At 47.4% G+C, this 25856-nt stretch overlaps 1 protein-coding gene across 4 annotated transcripts in view; it reads right to left on the bottom strand.

Annotated features, from left to right (window-relative positions):
- The window catches only part of LOC144174748 (cholecystokinin receptor type A-like), a 208746-nt gene extending 183985 nt beyond the window's left edge, over positions 1-24761 (bottom strand). For all 4 annotated transcript variants that reach the window (XM_077703591.1, XM_077703588.1, XM_077703592.1 and 1 more), the window contains exon 1: positions 24141-24761. In XM_077703591.1, coding sequence (XP_077559717.1) covers positions 24141-24504 — 364 coding nt within the window. In that variant the 5' untranslated portion in view covers positions 24505-24761. The remainder of the gene's footprint in view (positions 1-24140) is intronic.
- Between the last annotated feature and the right edge of the window lie 1095 nt (positions 24762-25856).

Raw genomic sequence — 25856 nt, 5'->3', positions numbered from 1 at the left:
ACTTGAACGCTGACGTCATACAGTCTAGGAATAGTGGAAAAGCAAGCGCGAAAAGGAGACGGTGGAAAATCCTCGCAGCATCCTCTTCAGCCCCTTACCAAGCTCAGGGCATGTTTACTTTCTGTATGCCGCCGCTGTTTCAATTTCGTCGGATTTGTGCGTGTGTGTGTGTGAGAGAGAGAGAGAGAGAGAGAGAGAGAGAGAGAGAGAGAGAGAGAGGGAGAAAAGAAGGAACGTATAAGATAGAGAAAGAGAACGTATATTACAGAGAGAGGAAGGGAGGGAAGGAGGGAGGGAGAGAAAAAGAGAGGGTAAGTACAACAGAGTGAAGAAGATAAAAAGAATTTTACAGACAGACAGACAGACAGACAGACAGACAGACAGACAGACAGACAGACAGACAGGGAAACACTTATTTTTTCTTTCTCTTTTTGAGCGCCCATACCCGGAAAAAAATGTGTTGATCAAGCGCCTGAAACTTTGTCCTTCGGGCTCCAGTGCATGCAAGGTAAGCAACATCGCCAGTCGAGGCACGTTTCGTACTTGTCGGTAGAAAGCGCATTTATTTTACAAAAAAAAAACCAGGGAACGAAGTAATTTCCCACTTCTGCGACGACTGCCTAAACTGTACGCCACAGGAAATCGACTGCTGTCCTGTCGCCAGCACGTACGAAGATCGCGCTTTTTTGAACGCGTTTTTCCCTATTCGACGGGACGAGCAGAGGCCCTTTCGTCTTGTCAGACAAAAGTGCTGACAAGGATTTTTGGCAGTTCTCTTTCTTGCTTCTCGTTCCAGGTGGCAATACCAGATGAAGCAATTTAAATTTGATAGTCGCAGAGTCCACACACTGACAAGCTATCTTCACCACTCAAAACTTGAAACAAAAGTCGCGAACTGCTGCGACTCTTCGAAGCTGCAGAATCAATTGTTGCTTGATGGGAAGTTCAACGGTTTGGTGTGCTGGCATGTTGAAAAGCAACCTTAGATCAACCTTTCAAGACAGGGAACTAGCCTTGCTTCACTGGGTTATAAGCGTTGCTTCGTTATAAGCGGAAATAATCTACTATACATGCACTGCTGTGGGGTCTATGAAACACTCCGAGTCGATCAAGGTTTCGAATGAACCGGTGGTGATTTACTCAATACAGCAAATACTCGAAGCTCCCCGAACGTGCCAGGGTGCCCGCAGCAAGGAGTCTCACGGAGATGTGCCAACGAAGGTGTACCATCGAAGATGTACCAACTAGCACAGAGGAGAGCCATTCTGCGAGTCCCACGGAGTCTCATGGTGCGCAGCACGCATAACGCGTTTCAGCAACCAGGCTGGTCACGCCTAATGAATTTCTACTGGCGCATTACTCCTCTTCAAATCCTCACCTACCATTAGCGACGCTCGTTCCCGGATGGAGTTCCTTCCGTTCTTTAAGATTACACCTACTCTTTTTAGTAAATTATGCGCCTTGCTCATAAGCTGCCATGTCAGCTATCTTGCCATGAAGCGCATCATCACGCACTGGTTGTTGCACGGCTAATGTCGGTTCTGAACATCGCGCTTTGTTAGGACCTTGAAATAAGGGGTCTGGAACAATCATTGGTGCCAAATTTACTGGCGTTGTGTTTTACTGCGCCTCTGTGACAATACAACGCTCAATATAGACCGCTTTCGCCAGAAATAGGCCACTTCGGTTAATCAATTTCAGCTCTTATTAATACGGGTAAAAGCTAGTACCTCGAGGAACACGAAAAATAAGCATTGATGGTCTGTTCAGTGAAGCTTCTGAAAGGACTTCTGAAGCTGCTGAGGCAAAAACGAAATTTATTTATGACACGTGCCGCTACCTCAATCGCGACCCCATGCACTCTATCCCAGTCACGGTGAATGTTTGGCAGAGGCAATAAAATATGAAATCCCCTTTCCCAAGAGAAAGATATTAAAATTGCGAAGCTATCGTTAATGCAACTTTAGTCAAAGTCGAAGTCCAAAATCCAAACTGCTTCGACCACGTCGGATTGGCTGAGTCGGATAGACGTCGGCGTCATCATGCGAGGCACCCTGGTTCGATTCCGACCACGCGAGGCGTTTTTCTTTGTTTTGAGGCGCCTGATGGATCTTCGTGGAAATCCATCATCATCATATGCCCTCCTGTTGTGTAAAGTTGGCGTTCCTGCAGAGCGTGTTTGCGTACGGTCCCTATCAGTGAGGCAAAGCAAGCTTCGTTTTAAAAAATACGCTGAAACTCCAAATTGTGGTTTGTCTATGAAGTGAGAGAGCATTATTTACTTTTGATTTTGCGTGAATGTCCACGGTTATTTACACTATTTTCTGGGATGTCGTAAACTTGTTTGCTTTTAAACTGTTTATTTTTACAATATAATGTACTCATAGTGTGATTGTTTTATTTTTAATTTATTTTTATTTATTTATTTATTCGCAGTGCCTAATTTTGCACTTAGTTTAATGATTGAATTTTGTTGTTCTATCCTTTTTTCTCTCTATCTCGTCTTCTTAGTGTATCGATATATTTCTTCTTCTTCTTATTTATTCTCTCTTCGTTTCTATGTTTGGTGCGCGCGTGCGTATGTCACGACTATCCCTTGCCTCCAATCTTTATTTCGCCCGTCCACCGAGTTGGTTGTCTTACCTCGATTCTAATTGCCTCTCAGAAGCCATACTTTTAGCTCATGGTCTTTTTGTTTCCAGCTCCCCGAATCACATGACAAGTCCCATTCTTGTTTCTACGCGTTAGTCCAATGAATTACTCCAATTATGTCTTTCTTTCCATATCTCGTTGGGCTGGACCTGAACTTTCTTGCAAGGGTGTTGATAAGGCGCTGAGTTTCTCTCCCAAAGCAATTGCCTCTTGTACGCATTCATTGTGTACACTTTTTTCCAATGACATAGATATCCTATTATCCATCATTTTAAAGGGCTTGCCGAATGCCCCCATCCTATACTCCTTCTACGCCTGAAAGTTTCCCCACGGTCGCTATCAGTACTGAAAACTCATCAAAGACAGAAATAATATTCGCCCACCTAAGATAAAAATTAGAGTTTCGGCGTGTCTGGATAACATTACTTTGCATTTCTTCATATACGTCTTGAACCGCACGATGAATCTTTAACATTGGTCGTCCTGGTGCATTCTATGTGACTGCGACTCCAGACTTGCTGAACAATACAATGCTGTACACAAATATCAAGCGACTCATACGACTTCCGTTTACTCATATCCTTGACTTCTCCCAGTCAAGTGTTTGGGTGCCCTCTCCGTACAGGCTGTAAACAATTTCGGAGACTGTGTCCTTGTCTCCTTGTCTCCCGATCGGGAAGTATCACTCTTCTTGCGAAAGATTATCTCGTAATTCCATTTCGTGAAAGTGCAGTACAGTTGAAGGGATCAACCGTGCCTTTAGGACTTACGTAAAACTCTTGAGGCTGACGTAGACTGCTTATATAACACCTTTGAGGTTGCTGTCTTGAAGAGTCTTGGGTAAGCCACTTTTAATCCAGTTTTTCTACGATGATATAAAAGCAGCTGCGTTTGACCTAAGATGGAAACTCCACCTGTCCGCTTTCAGCTGCCTGCGCCACCAGCAGCAATTGTTTACCCTATGGGGAGGTGTATGATATCCGTCTGTGGTTCCGTATGAACCAGTACAAAAGTTATCTTTTCATCAAAACGTGGACATTAGAAGTAAAATGTGAGGAAACCGTCCAAATTTGACCAGTTTATCTCCGCAAAAGACGGTTCGCGTCGGTGTACGTAGGTACGTACATACGTACGTACGTACGTACGTATGTATGTATGTATGTATGTATGTATGTATGTATGTATGTATGTATGTATGTATGTATGTATGTATGTATGTATGTATGTATGTATGTATGTATGTATGTATGTATGTATGTATGTATGTATGATGTATGTATGTACGTATGTATGTATGTATGATGTATGTATGTATGATTTCTAACACGAAAGTGTTCTATGCCCGGGTACACCAAGATCTCACCGGTGTCATATCCGTCATGGTAATGACATCGCCAGAAAAAGTTCCACTGACGCGACTGCACCCGGACTCGAGCCCCAAACTCTTTCGGCGCAACGGGAGGCACACCGTGCTCTGCCTACTGCACGCTATTAATTCCAGAGCAAGTAGGTCTACGAACATGCCTTATATCTTTCTCACTACCTTCTTCATTCAGATGGTGCTGTCTAGGAGAGGCGAAGCGAAGTAGTTCATTATGACGCTAATGAGCGCCGACAGTTGGAGCCTCGGTGCCAGCGTTTTCGTTTACGAGGGGCGCGGGTGAATTGAGGCAACCTCCGCCACCTACTGCTTTCGGTCTCGGTTTCGGTTCGGTTTCGTTCGCACGGTTTTCAAGTGGCTGTGGTTTCAGTCGGATTTGCGCAATGTTCGGAGCGTGCAATCCAGTGTCTAACGTTGAGGCGTCTAGTGGTGCCATACCGGTGCAATATAAATAGCGATGTGCAAGTTCATATGAATGCACAATAAACATTCAAATGCTCCTGTGTAGGCACATTTCACTTTTGTGTTTTACTGATTCCTATAAAAGAGACATCAACGCAACAATGTCACTCCAGGAGCCATAGAAGGGACCGGGCGTTCATCAAGCCGAGCACGCGCAGAGGGTGTCTGGACGGCGCAACAACGACAACGATAAGGGAGGGACATGGCCCCGACCATGAGATGCTTCGCATCTAAAACAATATTCATGCATTGATATTACACAGACATGAAAAGACGTACAGAACATGAATATTTGACGGAATTCGCAAGAGAATCGGCTAAACAATGTTTTCTTGTAAGTTCTATTTTACTAATGCGGTAAATATATCTAATGAAGTGCAGTTTGTTATGGAAGGACTTAGCCTGTTCCGTTCCGTTGTTGCTAATGCGAAGAATAAATATCAAAATGAGTGTGTGAAAGGAACACTCGTTATGCACTTCGGAATGCGTGCGGTGAGTCATTTGTGTTTGTGTCGCAGAAATGAATTTGGAGTTAATCCTTACCTCACCGTGAGTCCAGTGATACATGAATCTTAATCGTGCAAGTTTGGCTCTGTTTTGAAATGTTAGTATTCCAGCTTTTCTGATAAGTTCGGTGGGGGAGTCAGATAACTGGTAATTATTGTAAATAAACCTAATTGCTTTCCTCTGTATGTCTTCTAACTTTTTAATTTAAGTGACAGCAAAAGGAAACCGAACAATATTAGCGTACCCTTACACAGGTCTAATGAAAGTCTGTATACGTTCTGCAGGGGCTAGCCGAAGGCGTCGTATAAGAAAAAAATTCCCGCGCCTTCCCGCGAGGGGAACACGAGTAAATGCAGAGCATTGGGGCCTCAGTACTGATTGAAGGCAGTGTTGCTTCCATCGCTTCTTCCGTGATGCTGGAGTAGCAGACACGAGTAAACGTGGGCACGAGCGTCAACCAAGGAAGGAAGGAGCAACGCAGTGACTGAAACACGAGCGACCGCTAGCCGCTATATTTGCAGCGCGCGCAGTAGAGGGAGAGCAGTACGGCGGGGAGAGCGCGCATGCGCAAGCAGCGCGCGCCCTTCCCCGCCCCACCGCGCTGCTATCACGCACCTGTTACGCCGAGACCGCGACGGAGCGAACGGGCTGACTACGACGCATGCGCGCGCCAGCTGCTGTTGAGAGAGAGGAGGGAAGGAGAGGCACACCTGCTGCGGACGCGGAACTGTTGACACCGTCCGACGCAGGAACAAGCGAGGCTAAGAAATGCTCTGCATTTAAAAGAAACATCAATCGCCTTAACGCGGCCGAAGTTTATTTTGATATGTGAGAGTCACACCTAACACCCTGGGTTATTGTAAGGCCGAGGTATTCATGTTCGTATATTCGTGTCAAGGATGGGTTATTAATGGCAAAGGAAAATTCAGACCTGATTTTTTTCAGGTTATTGTCAGCAAATCGGATTTTTTAGCGTTAATTGTCATTTGCCAATTAGCCCACCAGTTTGATACAGCTTTCAGCGCATTCTTTAGCGCTATGTGATCGGCAATGGAGTTGATTTAATTATATAGTATATGCAATCATTTACGAAAAGCTTTACGTTCACGGAAATGTTGGGAATGTTTAGGGGCTAGTCATTATGAGAAACATTATAAATATAAGAAACAGCAAATGTGCTAGGGAGCTACCTTGAGGTACTCTGGAAGTTACGGCTGCTGTTGAGGATATTTCATTATCTCCGCGTGCAGTGTCCTATCAGAGAGGTAATCTTTAATCCAGCCAATAACCGAGCAATTTCCTATAGCTACCCGCCGCGGTGGCTCAGTGGCTAAGGCGTTGCGCTGCTGAGCACGAGGTCGCGGGTTCGATTTCCGGCCGCGGCGGTCGCTTTTCTGATGGAGGCGAAAAGCAAAAACGCCCGTGTGTACGAGATTTCGGCGCACGATAAAGATCCCCAGGTGGTCAAAATTAATCCGGAGCCCTCCACTACGGCGCGCCTCATCGCCTGCGTTGCGTCGGCGCGTTAAACCCTACAATCAATCAATCAATCAATCAATTTCCTATAGCTGACTGAAGTTTTTTTAATTATTTGTTTTGTGCGAGACATGATCGAAAGCTTCTGAGAAGTCTAATAAAAATGAAGTCTACATGTTTTTGGTCATCAATGCTAGAAAACAAGCCATGTATCAGTTCAGCTAGCTGAGTTAGCTGGCGCCGATAGCCCTCTACGAAACCCATGTTGGGACGAGGATATAAAGCGTTTCCATTCAAGGTAAGTAGCCAAATGTTTTAAAGCATGTGTTCCAAAAATTTTTTATAGCGTGCATGTTAGAGAAATGTGTCTGTAGTTTGAGTCATCATTATTGTTTCCAGATTTACGTATTGGGATTATTTTTCCCTTCTTCCATTCCCTTGGAACAGCACAAGTCAGGAGTGATTTGTTGAAAATAACACATAAATGCTTTGCTATCCACTCGGCATACCTTCTTAGAAACAGGTTTGGTATCTTGTCAGGGCGAGGGCTTTTTCTTATATCAAGGCTTAACTAAAGGTTCAGTAAGCCTGTTTCTATTACAATGACTGGTCCAAGTTGGTTTTCGTCACATGATTCAACATGAGGTAGTTTACCGTCATCAATAGGGAAAACGGATGTAAGGTATGCATTCGACGATTCCGCTGTTGTGCGGTTTGGTTCTGTGGATGGTTTGGCGTTACGTGTTTTAAGATTAAGCGACGAGTTTTTAATAAAGGTCGGAAGGGCGTTTTTGAAATAGTGATATTTGGCCGTCTTGATCTTTGATTTCATGTCAGCAATTGCAGTACAAAGAACATTCCTAGAAAGATTGTGTTTGTTGTTCAGCGATTTACTAAGTATTTTAACCTGAATTTAGCAAGGATGGCCTCTTCTTTTTCATGGGTTAGGCTTATTCGTTCTTTTTTCTTTGTTTTTACTGGTACGTAGTTTTGTATGCAATGCAGTACAATGTTACTGAATGATTGCCACTGCATTTCTACGTCGGTGGAGGGTTGATCTGAAGCATTCACGAACTACTGTAACTGGAAGGAAAGGTAATCAATTATGGATGTATCGTCAGCGTTAGCAAAATCAGAAAATGTGGTCTGGGATATCGAATCAATTTTGCCGTTTTGAATGGCGGTGGTACATAAAATTAGTTTGTGGTCTGATATACCGGTCAATATTTCTATTTTCGAGTCATTTGGTGGGAAGTGGTTGCTTGTAAAAACCCGGTCGAGTATAGTATTTGATTTTATGCGTTGCACACGTGTCGGTTCCTTCATGATCTGACGAAGTTTATAAGAGAACCATAAATCAAGAAGTATTTCCGAGCATGCGCAGTGGAATTACAGTGTTTCCCAGTTAATGGTGAGCAGAGTGAAAACTCCCAACTGTATTTGACGCTCTTTGCCCATGTCGGCCTTGCGCCATTAAACTTAAACCATCATCATCAAAACTCCCAACAAGATAGCCCTTTCCCCACCCACACGGTCTTGCATGTAGCCATAAAGAGCTTGCAAGCTATCTGTCCCAGAACTGGGGCTTCGATAAATACACAACGGTGCATGAACCAAATATCAGTCTGCAGAATATTGCCTCTGCATAGCATGATTCAGGCATAATAGTGAAGTGTATTTTTTCGTTAAAAAATTACGCCCACCTCCCCTTGCGGGAACCCTGGTGTGATGCGACGCTGAGGGGGGTTCAAGCGCAAGCGGAGAGCAACCGTCGACCGAAAGGCCGCCGGAGAGCGGCACACCGGTTATATGCGCAGCGCGCCCGAAGGAGAGGAGACCGTGGAAGAGAGAGTACTGCACATGCGCCGGCGCCAGTGTGTCTGCCGCGGCTATGACGCAACACAATCCAACACAATCCACTTTAATCCAATCCAATCCAATCTAAGCCAAGCCAAGCTAAGCCAATTCATTCGAATCCAGTCAAATGCCCCTCGCGAGAGAGGGGCATCGGAGAGGAGAGGGGTGAGCGGCGGAGAGCGCAGCTCGCGCGGCAAGGAGAATGGGGGAGGGGCGGACGCCGACAACAACGCCGATGACGCTGCATGGACAAGGCGAGTGAACGAGATGCAGTCGCATCTAATAAGGATGGCCACGCCTCCGGCTTTTGTTCTTCTATCTTTGCGTACGATAACATAGTCGGGTGGTGTTATTTCAAAATACATGACATCGTGCGGGAGCCAGGTTTCTGTTATTGCTAAGAAGTCTGGTTTTATGGCAACGAGCAACGATTCAACATCATCTTATTTACTTGTAAGGCTTCTCACGATTACATTTGCGAAGACTACTTTTCGGCACGTTGGTTTGGACTAGGTTTTGGCACGTTGGTATGTATGTATATGTGCATTTTTTCATGCGTATAATATTTGGAAATGTTGTGAAAAGTTTCCTTGAAAAACCGACACGTGGGAATACCATTGTCTAGTGGTGATGGTGAACAGCGTCCATTTATAGTGGGAATGCCCAAGAGGGAACAGACGGAAGGGAAGGAAATGCGTAAGGCAAACAGGGAGGGGTATGTACAAAAAAGGAAGATCCAATAGAACAATCCGTCTGGCCTAAAAAAACTTTGATGTTAGAACACAATACCCCACTCCCAAGCGGAGATCGTGGGTGGGAGAAGGGTTCAGCAACCCTCAACCGTCATTTCAGAGGCCGCATTTACATGCGTCTAGCGTAATCATAAAGCCAATACGTTGTTGGCGCGACGACGCTAAAAGCCAGGAGACGTGCTGCAATGCCGCTGGGATAATACACCTATTTTCATAATGATTCCGCGGGAGGGCATGCCAGGAGGTTATTGCCTCAAGCGACGAACCCGTGACCTGCTCCGAAGAATTGACACACAGCACACTTTTGAAATGGTATTGCGCGTGCGTGGGTGGAAGCTAACATCCCCCAAACAAGGCCGTCTACAAAACAAGCAGCACCATACGCAACGCATTAAGAATGGAAAGCACGTGATCTTTATGAGAGGAAAATTTTATTCCACAATGGGGTTCAAAGCTGGCTCTAGCGAACTATGTGGCTGTGCGAACGTACGCAGTTACGTACGTAACGAAGACCCCACTTCAAGTTCTTTCCGCACGATATATTTTGTTTACATCCCCAGATGTATGATTGTGTGCGAGGTAATGGGCGTCCTGTTCACTTTTATTGCTAACGTTATGGTTCTGTCCTAGAGTACAATCTACTTATTCATCTGTGCAACTTTAAGAATGCCTGAGCATCTTATCTCTTTCTCTCAAGAACTTGAGGCTCGGCGCAGACTTAATCCATCTGCATAAGTATGTAACGCGGTGTTCCTCACACGTCCCTCGTACGCGTTACCAACCATGGTAAAAGGAGCCACGAATACAAACTACAATTGTTTTATTCGAAAGATTTGGTGTTTTATAGAGTCCTCAGCACTTGTCCGGCAGCAAACGAGGCTTTATTAACTGACAAAGTACACAATTGAGGCGAAATTTTTTATTCTCCCACTAAATCGTGCGTTTTGTGACGTCAGCTATGACGCATCCAGGCCAGGTATTTGAAGCGAATGAGGTTTAGTGAGGTATGTTGACTCGGGCTGCCCAGGATGACGAAGCGTCTTTCGGTGCTTCACTAACCGTACGTCCTCTAGATGGCGCCACAATACAACTCAGGCCCGCTGTCCGCACCTGCTTTGTTTTTGACCTGATTTGCACTTGGCTTATTTTTCCTAACGTTCATCGTAATCGTTTCGTGAAACAGTGGGTACGCTCCACAAACAATGTCACAGAAGACAATGTCGCTTATGCCAATTGGCCAGTGTAGTGTGAGACTACCGCCAAACGCCGGACTGCTGTGCAGCTAAAACAAGCACACTGCGCGTAGTACGCACCAATTAATGCCTAATGTTTACGTGTGCGTTCTTAACGTCTATTTCTTACCCCAACATTTATTACTGCTATAAAAACAGTGTGCAATAAATTTAAACGCAAATAGCACGTTCTGCCAGCTTAGAAGTTCTGCCGAACTTGCATTTGTTTTTGCCGGCCTCAGCCAATCGCACAGCTAGCTCCCCATAATACGTCACAGGTTGTAGTTCAGGAAATGAGCTGGTGGGCCGCATGGCCATTCTCTTTTTTCCTAATTATATAGCCTATTTGAGCGAAGCTTGCGTTAAAAGTGGTGTCAGAGCAGCGTTCGCCCGCATGTTTCTGAACTAAGAAGCCTCCTATTTTTCCTATTTCCTTTCCTTCTGTTTTCTAATCATTGCATCTCAGTGTCACGCGTAGGCGAGTTTTAAAGACATTCTTCTTAATAGAATTAACAACACGGTGTTATTTCAAGTACTTCCCGCCCTTGGCGTCGTCGGACTCGCTAAATGGCTATAATCCTACGTGCGCGGTAGCTTTATTGAATTTACTTACTCTCGCTGCTTCGGGCCCTTGGCGTGTTTACTGCACGTGCCAACGCTAGAGCGCTACATTTAGCTTAGGCCACTCAGTTGCTTGATGCTACATCCGCAAAAAGTGGTGTCAGAGTTATTCTAACTAAGCAACTCTCGAATGAACCTAACTTGTATTTTGTCTTTATGGCCCCTTTGACGCTCTGGCCGCCCCAGTGGTTACTTTAGCTTCATCTTGAAAACAGGCGCGGAAAGACGTTGACCGAGAAAAGAAATACACAGGACGACGCGGTAACGTCAGTCGAAGTCTTTCCACGCCTATTTTCAAGATGAATCAACACGAACTCGCCCAACTTTCCGTACTGTTAAACTTTAGCTTGCTTTAGGAGCGCACTGGCTTCCTGCTACTCCTTTCGTTGTCCTCCAGTGTCGGCGTTTCGTCGCCATCATTTCCATTATTTTCTCTTTCGCTTTCCTCGCCGCCTGCAGACTTGATTCGACACCGCGTACAAGCGATGGGACCCGCCGAGTCAGAGGCAGCTGTAGAGCGGCGCTTCGACTTGTCCTCTCCACGGCAACGTTTCCAGCGTTATTGAAGGCAGCTCTCACCCCTCTTGAAGGCAGCTCCCCTCACGCGCTGTCTTTAGAGTCTCTCATTCTGAGATCTTCTGTCTCACGCTCTCATCAATGTTGACAGCGACGCAAAAATTCTGGAGAAATTTAGAGAATTATCGACTAATACGTAGCATTCTAATGCCGCTTGTCTTAAGCGTGAGTTTCTTTCCAGCCAAAATTTTACAGTTTTTCAGAATTTCATTCGACCAATTATAACGATAACGATTACAGGTAGAATGTCCGCCAAATCTGCATTTTTGTAGAAATGCAGGGCGTTACACGGTTCCGAATTTTCCGTAACTATTGTATATTTTTCTAATTTTTTGGCTTTTCAGAATTTCGTTCGACCAATTATCTTCATTTACGCTATTATAACGATTACAGGTGGAACTTCTAAGCAATCTGCATTTTTGTGGAAATGCAGGGTGTTACACGTTCCGCCATTTCCCGTAATTATTTTATATATTTTTATTTTTTTAGTTTTTCAACATTTCGTGCGACCAGTTATCACCATTTACACAATTATAGCGATTACAGGTGGAACTTTCGCGATATCTGCATTTTTGTGGAAATTCAGAGCGTTGCACGGTCCTGGCTGTACGGCTACTCGGGAAAGAATGCTACACAATAAAATATTTTGCCGAAATGCCCGATGTGTTGCACACGCAATGAAAGGAGGACGGATGTAATCCCCCCTTTCCTCCTATGCCGGATCAGTGGGACTTCAAGCTGACCAGCTGTCAGCTCGAGACTCGGGAAGGTCTGATCTCGAGGGCTATAGTAGCAGCGTTCGCTCGCGTGTTTCGGAAATAAGGGGCCTCCTATTTTTCCTATTCCCTTTTCTTTTGTTTTTCTAACCATGGCGTCTAAGTGTCACGCGTAGGCGTGAATTGTGAAAACATTCTTGTTAATAGAATTAGCAATATGGTGCAGTGTCAAGTGCTTTACGCCGTTCGCGTCGTCGGATTCGCTAAATGGCTATAATCACCACGTGCGCGGCAGCTTTATTGAATTTACATACTCTCGCCGCTCCACGCCCTTGCCGTGATTACGGCACGTGTCAATGCTAGGGAGCTACATTTAGCGCAGGTCACTCAGGTTCTTGCTGATACTTCCGCTCTTCAAATGAATATTTTTGGATTTGCTGTCCCAACTACGTGCTTGTTCGAAACTAAGATAGTTCGTTACTATCTCCGTGGAGAAATAGATAAAGTGGTAAGTTACATCCGAACTAGATGTGATTTGTTAACGTAGGCGTGCCGCTATTTTTGTTTTCTTTTAAGCTGCACAGCCCCGAATCACGAGATGTAAAAGCCGGAGTTTTCGAAAGCCCTCGAAAAGGCGTGGCGGTTGTTATACAATATGGACGCTGTGACGGCCAGGCGTTATCCCTAACGTTTCGTTCTGAGGTCAAGCGGCGTCAACCGACACTCGCAGCTTGACGTAGTACAACAAGCTTGACGTTGCCTAGCCCGTCGCAAATGTCAGCGTTATGGCCACCTAACGTTCAGTCTGAATGTAGGCCTAACGAAAAAAAGCTACATGAGATTTGCTAGAAAAAGCGCACCATGTAAATTCGGTTCGAAAACTTTTCTTCAGAATATTTCCGACAAGCACACATCCGGCCTAAAGGAACATTTCAACTTGAAACTCAGCACGTCGCGCGACGTCGCGCGACGTCGCAAAGCGATAAGCCGGCCGTCGCTTTTCGTCGACTTGCGACGGCCGAGGCGATCGCTCTCGAACAGAATTTCCACGTTGCGCGACGGGGTCGAAAAACCGCACAGCCAATCATGGCCGTGGAGTGGCCTGACATAGACGGAAACGAAACGTGTGTTTAAATCCGGCATTGAAAATGGCAGCAAGCTGGGCACGTCACCGCCGGGCCCATCGGTCGGGCCGGCAAACAACTGCCCGTGCGCTTCGGTTCTTTGGTGAGTGGTTTCAGCGAACGCCTGGCGAATTAATGAACAGCGTGATACCCATCATTGCGGAGAAACGTGTTTGAATTTTAAAAGCAAGTAATCTTCGTTTTAGCTAGCGGGATAGCGGGACGGTAGTTGACTACCAGCCTTTTCTTACCTCTATCGGCGGCTAATAAATACCGTAGAGTTGAAGAGGCGTCAGCGAAAAGAAGCGAAATTTTCGGGCCCAGCGCCTTGGTTCTGGCGTGAAAGCAAACGTGTGTATTTATTCCGGGAATATGTGGAAAAAACCCTGTTTGAGTTCGTCATTTGCGGCTCCTCCAGCCACAAGCAATGCTTTCGGCACTGTTCCAGGTTAGTAGCATGTGCCATACAGTGATTCCTGCCTGTTTTGTCGCGCCAGTGTAACATTTTTTTCTTTGAGTGCAAATGGTGGAAGCCCCAAGGAAGTCACACAGGACGGCTAACAGCTCCGCTAACCGCAGTCGCATCATCGCTAGTCGCAAGTGGGAACACCACCTCTCGCGCGATGGTGCGCGACGTCCCCGAGTCGCCAGTGGGAATGTGCGGGAAGTCGCGCTGTTTATAATCATGTGCGGTTCGTAAAAATTAGATGTCAAATGTTTTCTCGTATAGGTAAACCTGTTAGAAAGTGAAAGCGAAATGTTAGGCGTGAATAATTTTCAGATTTTATTATTTTATTGTGATGAGGTAGACCCAATTATTTTAATAGTAAAAACATGCAAACGATTAAACGACTATGTGAATTTGACCGCGTGCAACTGTGCTTTCCATCATGAAAGTGTATGTCTTTGCGCTGAGTCTGTGCCTCAAATCTGTATGAATACTAAGGGCGTTATTAAATGCTGTTTCTCGCATACGTTTACTGAAGTTCTTAGCATTCAGCTGTGTGTGTGTGTGTGTGTGTGTGTGTGTTGGTGCGTGTATGTCTGTGCATGCGGGCGGGTGGGCGTTCTGCTTGCTTATTCGTCGTTACTTGAAGCTGCTGTTTTTGTTTAAAGCCTGTCTAAATCTCCGACACCCTCTACGTTTTGCACGCGCTAATTTCAGATCGAAAAACGAGGGGCCAGCCTTTAAGATTGTGTAAAATGTTCCTATTACTGCTGAACAATTGGGTAGCTAAGAAAGAGAGAAAAATTTGACTAGCGCTCTTCAGGGTGAAAAACTAATACGCACGAAAATTCGCCGTACCGTGAAGGCACCTTTCGCGAACAGTATTATGCGACAGCATGTAACGGGTACGCGATCCCTGCCAAAACGAATTGCAACCAATCTCAAACCTAAGTCCAGACAATCCCTTGAAATAAAAAACAAACAAACGAAAAGCATCCTAAGAGAGGAAGAATTTTTCGGGCTCAGTAACTACAGCATACAGCACTGATTAAGAAAATGCAGCAAATGCACCGTCTTTGCACATCGAGACAGCGGCTTGGATTGAGCTGTACGCAACACGTCATCAAAGCAGTTTGCATGACGCGTGGCTGTTTCAACCCCCTCCCCCCGCCCCAACGGCATTAACCAGATAAGCTTGTAGGGAGGTAGGCATTGAGTCATAGCCTAGGCATTCTGACTACCAGCTAAAGTGTGCCCGCTTCGGAGAGCTCAATCTTAAAGTGAAGCTTTCTATGTCTGTTCGATGACGTACGCGGGATCAAAAACGCACTGCAGGAAATCCAACGTAATGTGACAACGATTATGTTCGGGGGTGAAGACCAATCATAAAAAAAAAATGCCGGCCGGGGTCAGAATCGAAACTGAGACCCTCGCGCTACGAAGCCGACGTCTATCCAATTGCGCCATTCCTACAGGGTCAATGCAGTCTGGATTTGGAGGGGGGGGGGGGGGGAGGGGGGGTGCACGGAAGTAGAAAATTAGACGAAAATCATGCACCCCTCCGTCTGATGACGACGATGGGTGAACGCGACGCTTGCTTCATGCGAAACCAGTGGCAAAGGGTCAAAGTCCAAGCCACTGCGATCAAAAGTCCAAACTGCGTGCGCGTCAAAGTCAAAGCTCAAAAAGTCAAAGTCCAAACTCAGACAACAACAAAGAAATGCCTCATGAAAATGCTTCGAGTTCAACAATCGTCGTTGTTAGACGGGTGCAGAGTTCTTCGATGTAGGGGGGGGGGGGGGGCATGAATTTTTTTTCCGTTACAGTAGGCGGAAATTAATTGCTCGCAGCCATGGCAGCCAGGCAAGCTTGTCTTTCTGTTTCCAATGAAAACAACAACAGAGAATGCGGCCCGACTAAATTCTGTCAAATGATCCGGCATTAGATCCCCCCTCCCTCCTTTCTTTCACACACACGCTGCGTGACACCAGATATATAGCCGAAGCTGGAATTCGGCGTCGTGCAGACATCTGGGTACGAGGCTTCGACATTCCGCTTCTGATTGCTCTCACGGCGCGTCCGCAACAAACTCCATAATTTCGCAACAGCGCTTCATGCTAAAGGAAATTTTGTCGCCCAAGCCACTGCTCAAAGAAACGCGTCTGGTGTATGAAGGACACGCGTGCGCTTCGCCTCCAGGCAGGCTCAGATTTCACATCGACCTCGCCCAGCGGGCTGTGCTGCTTGCGCAGCATGGTCCGTGGTGGTTGCTTCGTCTTTCTTTCGTGTCAATCAGATCACGTTGAGACAGGCATTAACCCTTTTCTATACATTTATCAGACCGTTTCTAAGGAAAAGAAGCCTATTCGACGCACTATGGGGTGAGATGGTTGTCTGGGATAGTCCGTAGCCTTATCTGCTCATTCAAGGTTGCTGGGCTGTTGAACTCCCCCTGTTGTCACTGTCGTGGTAGACTAGAGGACGGTATGCTGGATATTGCGGCAACCACCCCATCACTCACATTTGTCGGCGAAGACATGATCGCTGTCATCCACCTTTACGGCTAATTTCAACTGTCAGCGCAAGAAGAACGCAACAGCCAAGAGGCAAAATCCGGTTAATGCGCAGACGCATTAGCGCCAATCACGTTTTGGGCGCCATATTTAAATCGCTTGTGTACAGCCGGCTTTAACCTACATATACAGCGTCTACCATGCAGTGGTTCTGCAGACTAAGAACTTGATCGACCATCTAAAGTTTACTCCAAACACGGGAACGGGTGGTCTTGGCTTTGTGTTTCTTTATTTTGTAACGCTGACGGACATCGTAATTAGCGGATTAACCTGCATGGCCCTCACCTGTAGGTATTGCCAAAGAATCAATCTACCGAGACAACGAAATTGCCAATACAAAAGTTTGTTTGAGACCGTACAACTGAAAAACTTTTTTTTTGTACCCTGCGAAGCCGTGAGATCGTTGAAACCCAAAACAGATCTTAACTCCTTATTTACTAAGCATCCAGCCGTCGTTGTTTTTATCGGACAGAAAAACAATACTGCGTTCTATCTACCCCCGTTAATAATTCCGCTGTTCTTCTGAAAGCTCCCCGGTGACCTTTATTTGCCCGTGATGAACGCGCGCGACGTGAAAGGACTTCCGAAACATATTGACAGATCCGGTTCTCGCTTCTCTTGCTGCTCTGCGAAAAGCCTCCCAGAAAAGCAACCGCTGCGCCTCTGTTGGCGCGAAAGCGGCTTCGGCCTACTGTATAGTGCACCGCGCGAGCCAGGCGTAAGTTCGTAATTGGATTTGCCTTTCCTCTTAAGCCTTATTTATTTTTGCACCCCTATAATCCCCACATCACGTCGCCACTAAGCCGCCTCGGATGCAAGCCTTATCACTCTGCTCTTCATTAGCTGAATATTTCTTCCCAGTCGCCTGGCGGGCGAGTAATGACAGCATTAGACGTTAATGAAACTGCTTCACTTTTCCACCAGTGCTTCGCGATTTAATTAGTACTACTGTTAGTGCTGGGCGCCGTTATTGGAAAGTAGAGCGAATGCGAGGCGGGCCGCAGCGTCCCGGACTAAGAGAACATCCCCTAAAGCAGGAAAGCTTTAATACGCAAGCAACATTTCCTTATCTAAGCCGATACCGCGGACGTAGAAAAGCGGTCCCTCTGTGAAGCCTGCCGTATTTTCCAGTTTTAACGCTGACGTGGAGTATGGGCGACGCAGGTATACCCAGCGACCCAACGTTAGGTTTGATGTCATGCCTGACATTGCCTGATGTACACTCAGTATGACGCAACTACCTAAGTAGAATGCTACCTAACGTTAAGCCTAAATGTGGGACGCTAATCCTAATGCCTCGCTTTGAGGTCCATCGTGGTCGACCGGTATTTATTGAAAAAAGAAATGTAGTTGTTTCCTCTTCCGTAGGAACCGGTAAAACACGAAAGTGAAATGTGCATTCACAGGACCAGCTGAATGTTTATTGTGCATCGATATGAACTTGCACGTCGCTATTTGTATTTCGTCAGAATGGCACCGTTAGGCATCGGAGCGTTGCGTAAATCCGACTGAAACCACAGGCGCTCGCAAACCGTTTTTGCGAACGTACAGAACCTGGTCGTCAGCGAATCGTTTAGTGAGAACACGGTGCGCTGCAGCGAAAGGAGCAAAGGAGCAGCGGACCGGGTCACGAGCGCGACATGCGCAAGTCGGCTTCTCCGTAGCTTGCACTGCGCGTCCCCCGGCACGTAGGCGCTGGCATCGAGGCGCGAACTGTGGGCGCTCATTAGCGTCATGATGCGCGGAGGCCACGCAGCACCGTCTGAAAGGAAGGCTATAAAGGGGTGTTTGTCGTCCCATTCACGCGTCGCTTCATTGCGCAGTCGGAAGAGCGCCGCGTACCTCCCGTTGCGGCGAGAGAGTCGTGGGATCGAAACCGGGCACCGCCGCGGCAATGGCGCTTTTCCTGGCGACGTCACTTCCGTGACGGATATCACGTCACCAAAATCATTGTGTAGCCGGGCATAAAACACTTTCGTGTTAAAAAGCATTCACCGTACACATCGAGCTATGGGCACCGGTTGACAACGTAAGACCTCACAGCGATTCGTTCAGCCCAAGCTCCAGCGGCTGCTGATGTTATTCGAGCAGACTTACATATGCCCACACAGTTGCATATACCCGCAGTGGGGTATTGGGCAACGCCTTATAAACAGAAAGCTCTGCTTCTTCAGCATACGTTGCTTGGGAATCAATCAATCAATCAATCAATCAATCGATCAATCGATCGATCGATCGATCGATCAATCAATCAATCAATCAATCAATCAATCAATCAATCAATCAATCAATCAATCAATCAATCAATCAATCAATCAATCAATCAATCACGAAACTGGGAGGAATTAGGTGGCGAGGAGGAACGCGGTCGCTCGCTGTCTACCTTGTGCCGCGTCCTGCGATGTCGTTTGTGCAATCGAAAGCAGACGATTGGAATCACTAAAAGAAGACGCACAAATGCCGAGCGAGAGACAGGCTGAAGGCTGCGAACGAAATGGAACGAGGCACGAAGTGAGGAAGCCTCTACCAACCCTGATAGATTCAAAGAAGAGGAGATTGTCGGATTTAACGCGCCGACGCAACGCAGGCGATGAGGCGCGCCGTAGTGGAGGGCTCCGGATTAATTTTGACCACCTGGGGATCTTTAGCGTGCGCCGAAATCTCGTACGCACGGGCGTTTTTTGCTTTTCGCCTCCATCAGAAAAGCGGCCGCCGCGACCCGGAATCGAACCCGCGACCTCATGCTCAGCAGCACAACGCCTTAGCCACTGAGCCACCGCGGCGGGTAAGAAGAGGAGACGCGGCGTTCAAATGCTGCCATACAGCGACGCTACTGGCCTGGCCACAATGCAGAACAAAAGTACAAGAGCGTGAAAACGAACGTCATGGGGTTCAAAGAGTTTGCTTGAACAACGACCAGACACCAGAGATACAAGTGCAAAGACCCAACTTTATCAGAATTGAAGAGTTAAGCTGTACTTGGAAGAAGCACTCCAAATACAAATGCAGAAAACCGAACGACGTAGGGAAGTAACATCTCTATTAGACGAAGAAAAAAGTTCAGGCGACACGCGACGAAGACGCCGAATGCCACCGCCCACAAAGCGTCGACGACCCTCGCGCCAAACAACAAGAGAACCAGCGCGACAAGTATTTTAAAATTATTTCCTCAAATACCAATTCGAAACCTCGTGTCATGTCTGCGACAGAGCGTGGCTCCTTTTCGGCGTCACAAAACCGGAGTCGGCCCACTCCGACTCGCTGCTTTAGCGCGCAATATTTAAACAATGAAAAGTCTCCCTGCGGATTGCTTTTTTTTTTCCTTTTTTGATTTGATTGTAGGGTTTTAACGCGCCGACGCAACGCAGGCGATGAGGCGCGCCGTAGTGGAGGGCTCCGGATTAATTTTGACCACCTGGGGATCTTTAACGTGCGCCGAAATCTCGTACACACGGGCGTTTTTGCTTTTCGCCTCCATCAGAAAAGCGGCCGCCGCGGCCGGGAATCGAACCCGCGACCTCGTGCTCAGCAGCGCAACGCCTTAGCCACTGAGCCACCGCGGCGGGGTTTTTTTTTTTTTGCTTTCTGATGTCGTCGCCTTGTTTTGGTTTTATTTTGTTCTAGAAACTTAACCCCCATTTCATCACTCTGTCGCAATGTTTTCTGTTGTTATTTTTATCACTGCGCTGGTCAAACCGGATAGCTCAAGGAAAAACAATTGCTGATGATTATGATACTTGGTAATGCAAAATTTGAACGCTACATGAACTGCAGTCTTCCCGGTGACGGTGTATAGCGGCTGCGTCTCCGGAAGTGATCGCGTCGTCTGCGAACGCACGACGGAGCGCGCTGCTCTGGCATCATTTTGCGGCGCGGCGCCGCCGCCTAGCATATCTGGCGCGGCCTCGGCATACCGTCTTTCGCCTCCCACTTTCGCCATAATTTCCCCCTCCGCTTTTCTGCTGGCTCTGTCTCGGCTATGTTCGGTGTCCATTTCGTCCGCTTCTTACAACGAAACAGACGGCGACGCGAAACTACAGGAGCGGGCGCTTAAGAGCATGCGCTCTGAAAACAGAATAAAACAAAGCCATCGGGCCCTTTCAAAGTGCAATGAGTGTGGAAAAATGAGTTTTAAATCGTGTGCAAATTAGATTGTTATACGGGAGTACGCGAGCCTTTCTGATAAATTACTATAAAATTTGCCTCAACTTGTTGAAAAGCAAACCAAAATGTGCATTTTTGTCAAGTACGGTGCTTTATAGCGAGATTGCCAAATGAACATTTCACACAGAAATAATGCAGACCCGCATCCTCAGCACAGCCCATGTCGTTCTCCTCGGTCACCGGCATTCATGTCTCGGATGTAAGTTGCCCGTGAATTGCGCGCGGCGGCTGAGTCAATTACTAGAGCCCTTGCTGTTCGCATACGACTGACACACAGCGATTGTACTGCGTGCTTGTATCCCTTCTCCTCCGTAACGTTTCGTATTACTCTGATGACCCGCCCCCCCCCCCCCATAAAAGAACACAAGAAACTGAAAAAATTACGCCCACCTCCCCTCGCGGGAACCCTGGTGTGATGCGACGCTGAGGGGGTTCAAGCGCAAACGAAGAGCAACCGTCCACCGAAAGGCCGCCGGAGAGCGGCACACCGGTGATATTCTAGGCACTATATATGCGCAGCGCGCCCGAAGGAGAGGAAACCGCGGAGAGAGAGAGTACTGCACATGCGCAGCACCGCGCGCAGCGCCGCCCACCGGCGGAGTGAGAGCGCGCTGGGCCGCACACGCTCTCACCTGGGCACGCGCCGGCGCCAGTGCGTCTGCCGCGGCTATGACGCAACACAATCCAACACAATCCACTTTAATCCAATCCAATCCAAATCCAATTCAATCCAAGCCAAGCCAAGCCAAGCCAATCCAATCGAATCCAATCCAATGCCCCTCGCGAGAGAGTGTTCGCTATCGGAGAGGAGAGCGGGAGAGTGGCTGCGGACAACAACGGACGCACGCAGGAAGGACAGGGCCGCCGACAAGAGGTGCTTTGAGCGTCGCATCTAAAACTGCCTGAAACATGAGACATTAGGTGCTGTCGACGAGTCAACGCGAAAATCCTGTGCCGTCTGCCCTAACGTAAAAAACTCCCACCTCCCCTCGCGGGAACCCCTGTGTAGAAGCGACGCATAGGCGGAGCGGCGAAGGGACCGCGTTTTATAGCGCGCATAACGTTGAGGGGACTGCGTAAGCCGGTCCCAGTCGATGACGACGTTGGCGTACTTGTAAAGCGGCGTGGACACTAGGTGTTTGAGCCAAGCGTGGATGTTGCCTCGCCGGACAACGGCACACCGGTTATATGCGCAGCGCGCCCGAAGGAGAGGAAACCGCGGAAGAGAGTACTGCACATGCGCCGGCCCCAGCGCGTCTGCCGCGGCTATGACAGAACACAATCCAACACAATCCACTTTAATCCAATCCAATCCAAGCCAATCCAATCGAATCCAATCCAATGCCCCTCGCGAGAGAGTGTTCGCTATAGGAGAGGAGAGGGGGTGAGCGGCGGAGAACGCAGCTGGCGCGGCGAGGAGAATGGGGGAGGGGCGGACAACGCCGACGACGCCGGAGGGACAAGGCGAGTGAATCAGATGCTCTGCATTTAAAACCTGCGCAGAGTCGAAGCATGCAGTTTGCGCGGATGTTTCCCACAACAAAATCGTTGTTAATGGGCAAGCGTCCATCGCAGAAAAGTGCGTTTCTGTAGCCAGCGCGTGCCGTAGCCTTCCTCTTGACACACAGCGCGCGCTGTTCGGGCGCCAGTAGAAGCGTTGATGGGAGGAAGAATTGGGTGCTTGCTGAGGCGGTGGCGCCCTCTCTAGCGTTCAACCGGATGTTTTCGTATCCCATGCCGAAGCATGTTAAGAATTATGCCTCACGGGACATAACCTGGCGTTTGAAACCAATATTGAGATGAAATTTAACAAATTTCTATTATTATTGCAATTAAATCCTGATTATTCCTGTACTTTAAATTAGTTAAATTCATGTTAGTTTGTTTTCGACGGTTTTATTATTCCTGTACTTCAAATTAGTTAAATTCATGTTAGTTTGTTTTCGACGGTTTTATTCATTGCACATTTGTTGACCGCCGTTTGACAAGTGATTTACCCTGACGACAGGAGACGACGACGCCGACACGAGACAATGACCTCAAGAGACGCCGGGAGACCGAGCCCTAAGGTGCTTCGCTCCTAAAATTCAGGTACTTTCCAGTTTCATCTTAGTCCACGCAGGCGAAGTTTTCTTTTCTGCATTGCACTTTCCCGAGCAAATCGGCAAGTCTTTCAACTTGTGAAGTTTGTCCTATTGCCGTTCTTGAATGCGAAAAGGTCCCCTTGAAATAACAATAGGAATAGCGATCTAGCAATAGCGATACAGTTGTATGGTGTATTTTGCGCCGTTTTAAGCAATGTTGTATACGTCGTGCGTACATTTTCGTTCCTGTCAATCTTGTGACAAGTTGCAAGAAGTACAGATCGCAATCCTGTGCGCTTGCTTATTGTACTATGCAATCGTGTTTGATTTTTGAAATTTTCGTTTTTTTTTGTTTTTTTTTTTTGGGGGGGGGGGCATATTTTTTCCGCAGAGAGTTCCCCTTGAGTGACGCATTGTTGCAAGGTAGTGTGAAGTTTAAATTAGTAACGAAGAACACTTTTTAGCGAAATTAAACATTTCGTACGTTTTGTGGCGCGCGATATAACGGTCATTACTGCCTTAAAATTTTCTTCTTCTCTACCAGAGCCACTTAAGCGGCTAATTGAGCTTGATCAGATAATTAAGGTTGCCGGATCCACTTTAGCCGTTAAAAATTTTGATGACAGCACCGGTTTCATTGCTTGTTTTGCGTTACAACATTTCATAGTGCTATAGCACAAAACAAAACTTGCTTTTAAACAGGAATACAATGCTGGAAGAATTGTTGTGGCGGTAAATTAAACGAACATAAACGAACTCTCTTTCGTCATTTTTTTCCCTTCTATTAAACTTGTTTAAGCTTGTCTCAGGACATTCCAGAGTCAAGTCCCTTAAAGAAGCAGGTAGTATTGGTTGGCTTTCCCACTCACAGTACCCAACACTGTTCGGAAGTTGGAAAGCGCGAGGATTGACGAGTTCGAATGTTTGCAGCGTATCGTTGAAGCCCACACCGACGGTCGCTGCGAAATGAAACCCTGAAAGACTTGTCGGGGATATGTACTTTCTTTGTAGTCCGGAAATTCTTCTGAACCAGAAAACAATTCATTTAAGCAAGCGAAAATTCCGGCGCAAGAGCACCCGCACTGGCCTTAAAAAACACGCAGTGCCTTTGAACGTTACATTTTACGCACGTGATAAGCAGAATGAAAGATTTGAATGGAGTTACTTTATTGGAAGGCTACTCCAATTTTCGTTATAATTTTAGCAATGGCAGAACAAGCTATCAGTTATTATAACCGGAAGACTTATCCTAGATCAGCAGAAGGTGAACACAATTTTACATTTCCCACTGAATGAACTTACCGCCTGTTTTGCAGTTTCTGACATGTGTAAAATTTTTCTGTCCCATTTTTACATGGTCAGATACGGACAAAAAACACTCGCGCGCCCATCTGCACAAAAAAGAACGGAAGGAAGGCAACCACACTGTAAGAAAAAGGTATCATCAAGAATTCCACAAGGATGCACTTTCGGAAAACAAAACAAAAAAGAAAAAGCGGTCGGGGATAAACTCACCCTGGAGGTACGGTATGAGCTTGCACATGGCAGCGCCCAGCACAAAATTCCTGAGGATGCTTCCCACGAGCGTGGTCGGCATGCAGAACACTCCCAGGAGCAGATCGCTCACGGCCAGGTTGAGCAAAAATACGTTGGTCACTGTGCGCATGCGCCGGCGCTGCACCAGCGTCAGAATCACCAGCGAGTTGCCCACCACGGCGCACACAAATATTATGGCGTACAGCAGGATCCTGAAGGCCATCTCAAAATTGATGCCCGACCAACAACCACCAGCAGCGGCCTCGGCCACAGCCGCCGCCGTCCCGTTGGACATCGGGTCGCTTTGATTCCACTCCATGCCACCGTCGCGGCACATGGTCATTTTCCACTGGTCAGCGCAGAACCGAGGCCCACGACGACGTTGACGCCTTCATGTCGTTTTATCCCCGGACAGCCACTTGTGGAGCGCGCGCTATCTTCGCGCTAACTGGCGCGTGGCGCCGCTGGCCACAGCGCGGCCGCGGGCTATCCGGTCGTGCGCGGGACCGAACCACGCGCGCCGGGGCACGCGCATCGCGCGTCGGAGCAGCAGGCGACGACCGCGGACGCGCGCTGGATACCGAAGAACAGGAAAACTTGGCGCCTGGTGCGCGCTGGGAGCCTCTAGCGCCGCTGGCGCCATCTCGGCGGCCTTCGCAGAAGCCGCTCTGGCGTGAGCGAAACTTCTCCCATGTACAAAATGTTGGCACTCTGCTCCTGTGCTGTATCGATACTTGGGGAATTCCGTTTGACGCCCGTTTCCTCGATGTTCGTTACGCTCTTTTGTCGTAGAGGCCACGGCGGTGGCGGCGCGGGCAGTCACGCCTGCTCTGTGGAATATATTAAGCACCCTCCCTTCCTCCTTTTCGTTTTAATCACTCGCGTGTTGTTGCTGGTGGGAAGGGCTACCCGCGAATCGGCGGCTCATTAGCAAGGCCCCGTTTGAGATACTCGAGTAATGGTTCCCAACGCGCGAGATCTTATCTCCCGTCAGAAACGGGGGGGTGGGAGGGTGAGGGGGGGGGGGAGGAGTTCGGGAGAAATGCTCTTGTTGTTGTGGTGAATGGAAAGCCTTGCCGGTGAATTCATGAAGGCTGCAATGCCACACGAAACTTCCCTACAGAGAGTTATTTATTTTTTTATTTATTTATCTATTTATTTTGACCCCCAGGCATGATAAACATTCCCGGGGAAGACCAAGGACTCGTTGAGCGATGAATTAACAAAAATTTGGGTCAGAAGAATGGAATTGAATGGATGACTTTATTATAGGAGGAGGCCAATCGGCCCTGTTGTGGGACATTGGAAAAAGGGTAGGGGAAGATGGTTCATATGAAGTTTTTTTCACAGCACTGTGAGTATTCGCTTAGCCCGATATGCACAGTTGAAGTTGTGGCGAGGACACTCTAATACGACGAGGGTATCCAAAAGGAGCCGTTCAGGAGCCACAAAGGGTGTGTTTGGGGGGACATCTAGAGAGTGGGTGAACGATCCGCCATCATAATACTTTATAGACACCTGTTTTGGGACCAAATTCTTTAATTGGTTGTAAAATTTGGGGGTTGTTTCTGACATGTTGTACATGTTCTTCAGAAGTCGTCGGGCGTACTTACGTTGTCAGAAACTGGTCGCGATCAGTTGAGTAAGCTCAACATGCCCAGATGAGGTGGAAAAGGTTCGGTGTATTGTTGCTGC

This window comes from Haemaphysalis longicornis, unplaced genomic scaffold, assembly GCF_048455015.1.
Source record: "Haemaphysalis longicornis isolate Haplotype H1 unplaced genomic scaffold, Haemaphysalis longicornis Haplotype H1 scaffold_3, whole genome shotgun sequence".
In the NCBI taxonomy this organism is placed as follows: Eukaryota; Metazoa; Arthropoda; class Arachnida; order Ixodida; family Ixodidae; genus Haemaphysalis; species Haemaphysalis longicornis.
Note: the sequence above shows the minus strand (reverse complement) of the source record. Positions and strands in the feature narration are given on the sequence as shown.